Source organism: Triticum dicoccoides, chromosome 6A, assembly GCF_002162155.2.
Source record: "Triticum dicoccoides isolate Atlit2015 ecotype Zavitan chromosome 6A, WEW_v2.0, whole genome shotgun sequence".
Taxonomy (NCBI): domain Eukaryota; kingdom Viridiplantae; phylum Streptophyta; class Magnoliopsida; order Poales; family Poaceae; genus Triticum; species Triticum dicoccoides.
This window is the reverse complement of record NC_041390.1, coordinates 507,898,937-507,902,454: the sequence shown is the minus strand read 5'-3', so window position 1 is coordinate 507,902,454 and position 3,518 is coordinate 507,898,937. Positions and strand designations below refer to the sequence as shown.

The window sequence follows — 3,518 nt, the reverse complement described above, 5'->3', positions numbered from 1 at the left end:
TGTCCCTGTGATCCCAACTTGTTGCCACGCCCAGTTCAGTCCCTCTTCCGTCCGGCGCCAAGCAAATCACCACGTTTCTATTATTACTAGATAAACAATCCGACATGGCACACACTGTGGAGACCGGCGACCGGCGATGAGTGGCTGCATGCAACCTGAGCCTGCAGGCCGCAAGCACCTAGCTAGCCGCCGCCTACTGCGCGGAAACTTCGCCGCATGGCGAGCGGAGTCGTGCGGTGCGACTGAGAACAAACTCGTATGCGCAATTGTTGGTGAGAGAGATTTGATTATTATTAGCCACTGGATCCTGTCCAAGTCCAAGCTGATCCTGCTTGCTATATAAGCTCCGTCCCGCAGCAGAAACACAGCAGCAGCAGACAGACAGACAGAGCAGCAGCCAAGGCCTGAGGCGAGCTGAGAAAAAGCTCACAGCTCAAACCGAAAGCTAGCTACTAGTTAGGAATTAGGATTAGCTCAAACTTCCGCTTCCGATAGACACAGAGCTCGTCGGCGACATGGACGCCATGGAGAGAGGCCAGCGTGCGCCGCTCCAGCCCGAGGTAACGATCAGCGCGCGCTGCTCCTGCCGCTCCCTGCCACCATCCTCTTCCTCCTGTGCTGCCCCCCTGTTCGTTCTGGAAGGAGGATCAGTACAATGAAAACTGAAATGCAAAATCCGCAACCACGCTTCAGCATCCGTCCACACAAGAAGAGCATTTGTGCACCTCCATTAGACCAAGTCTAACTTACAAGAACACAGAGAAGAAAATGGTTATTAACACGTGGTTAACACATGCTGACATGCATATCCAGCCCCCTTCCTTTTCTAACCAGACAGGCACATCCACATCACGGTCGTGCTGCAGCATCACATCCACAGCTCGTCAATACAACTGCATATTTTTTAACAGATTCTGTTCTGGTTGCTAACAATTCCTGCAATTATCTCTGTTACAGAGTCATGGCCCAAAGGTTCAAGAGGACGACAGCCTGCAGCTGCAGGTGCCACTCCTCAAGCATAAGAAGCGGGGCGGCAGCAAGGCACCCGCAGTAATTCTATGTGAGCAAAGCTCCATCTTCTTCTAATTGCTTTTCCAGCCAACAAAAATGTAGATTAATTGGAGAGGAGCTAGTGGTTTAACTGAACTTTCGCCATTGTTGGTGCAGTGTTCGAATGCCTGGAGAGCACGGCGTTCAATGGCATCTCCACCAACCTGGTGGTGTACCTGGAGACCGTCCTCCACGGCACCAACCTCGCCAGCGCATCCAACGTCGCCACCTGGTTCGGCACCAGCTACCTCACCCCCGTCTTCGGCGCCATCATCGCCGACTCCTTCTGGGGCAACTACAACACCATCCTCGTCTCCCTCGTCGTCTACCTTCTCGGCATGATGCTCGTCACCTTCTCCGCCTTCGTGCCCACCACCACGGCGGCGCTGTGCGCGGCGGGCGCGTCGTGCGCCGGCACCGCCAGCACGTGGGGGCTGAGCTCGCAGGCCGTGGCTTTCGTGGGGCTGTACCTCGTGGCGATCGGGTGCGGCGGGGTGCGCTCGTCGCTGCTGCCATTCGGCGCCGAGCAGTTCGATGACGACAGCCCGGCCAACCGGGAGGGCAAGGCGTCCTTCTTCAGCTGGTTCTACCTCTGCGTGAGCTTCGGCCCCATCATCTCCGGCGTGTTCCTCGTCTGGATCCAGCAGAACGTCAGCTGGGGCCTCGGATTCGGCATCGCCACCGCCTGCATAGCGCTCGCCTTCGCCGCCTTCATGCTCGCCACGCCCATGTACAAGCGCCGCATGCCCGCCGGTACGCCGCTCAAGAGCCTGTGCCAGGTCGTCGCTGCCGCGTGCAAGAAGATTAGCGTCAAGGTGCCCGCCGAAGCCGGACACCTCTACGAGGTCAGTGACAAGATCGACTCGCCCCAGCCCAGGATCGCGCACACCAGCGACTTCAAGTTCCTCGACAAGGCGGCCATCGTCACGGAGTCGGACATGGAGGAGAGGCCGGAGGCGGCGACCTCGTGGAAGCTCTGCACCGTGACTCAGGTGGAGGAGCTCAAGATCCTCCTCCGCCTGCTGCCCGTGTGGATAACCAGCGTCATCGTGTCATCGGCCTTCTCGCAGATGAACACCACGTTCGTGCAGCAGGGCAGTGCCATGGAAATGACCGTCCTGTCGGTGCCGGTGCCCGCGGCGTCGCTGGCCTCCTTCGAGGTGATCTGCGTCATGACATGGGTGCTCCTCTACAACAAGGTGATCGTGCCGGCGTTGAGGAGCTTCTCCTCGAGCGGTGACGGCGAGCCGTCGCAGCTGCAGCGGATGGGTGCCGGGCGGCTCCTCATGGCGCTCACCATGGCGGTGGCAGCGCTCGTGGAAATGAAGCGGCTCGACAGCGCGGCGCGTGGGGAAGAAATCAGCATTTCGTGGCAGCTGCCCCAGTACTTCTTCCTTGCCGGCGGGGAGGTCTTCTGCTACATCGCGCAGCTGGAGTTCTTCTTTGACGAGGCGCCGGACACCATGAAGAGCATGTGCACGTCGCTCGCTCTGCTCACCATCGCGCTGGGGAGCTACATGAGCTCCTTCATCTACGCCATCGTGGAGGCCTTCACGGCGACGGGAGACAGCCCCGGGTGGATCTCCGACGACCTCAACAAGGGCCACCTCGACTACTTCTTCTGGGCCATGGCTGCAATGTGCACGCTCAACTTCGTCGTGTACAGCGGCATCGTCAAGAACTACAGGCTCAAGACGGTCATCTCGTGATCGCTTGCTCTAAATCTTCAAGATTCCATTCCATTACATAGATTACATTGCACAATCGCCAATTGGTGATGGATGAACAGTAACTAGCTAGTAGCCAGGTACATATATACACAAGGCATAGTAGGGAGAAAATGTAGGATATCACTTCTCTTTTCTTTTTCATGGCCGTAGTGTAATCCTATGGCAGGACCATTTTTTTTGAATTTTTGTTGGTGCCCTTTCTTGGATTGTAGAAAGATTACAAGATGACAGTATGAATGTGTGCTTCTCTTCTATTTCAATCCAGGGACAGAAATTTGCATTTAACATGCGAGTAGTGTAGAAATTGTAGTGGAAGCGTTCTACCCTCTCGAAAGAGAGCTGCGGGTATTTATTGATAATGATGAGGCTTATCTCATGATCGCATACAAGACTTGGAGTACAACAGAACATATAGAGATAGAAGAAGGTTTAACTAGATACTAGTATATCTCTAACTAACTAACTCTATACGAGACTATATGCGCCGGCCCATAGGAGGCCTACATGAGATATTTCAATACACCCCCCTAATCACAACTTGATCAAGTTGAGACTACGTCTAAATTTTTCGAAGCTCCTTGTAGGCAACGCCTTGGTGAAGCCATCCGCAATCTGATCTCCAAAGTGAATAAACCGAATGTCCAACTCTTTGTTGGCAACACGTTCTCTGACGAAGTGAAAGTCTATCTCAATATGTTTTGTTCTGGCATGAAACACTGAATTAGCAGAAAGATAAGT

The 3,518-nt window shown here is 54.6% G+C and overlaps 1 protein-coding gene across 1 annotated transcript; it reads left to right on the top strand.

Annotated features, from left to right (window-relative positions):
- The first annotated feature begins 397 nt into the window (after positions 1-397).
- Positions 398-2,968, top strand: LOC119317534 (protein NRT1/ PTR FAMILY 8.3-like). Its single transcript, XM_037592003.1, has 3 exons — positions 398-560; positions 958-1,060; positions 1,168-2,968. Exons 1-3 carry the CDS (start codon positions 516-518, stop codon positions 2,757-2,759), a joined length of 1,740 nt encoding a protein of 579 aa, XP_037447900.1. The 5' UTR covers positions 398-515; the 3' UTR covers positions 2,760-2,968.
- The last annotated feature ends 550 nt before the right edge of the window (positions 2,969-3,518 follow it).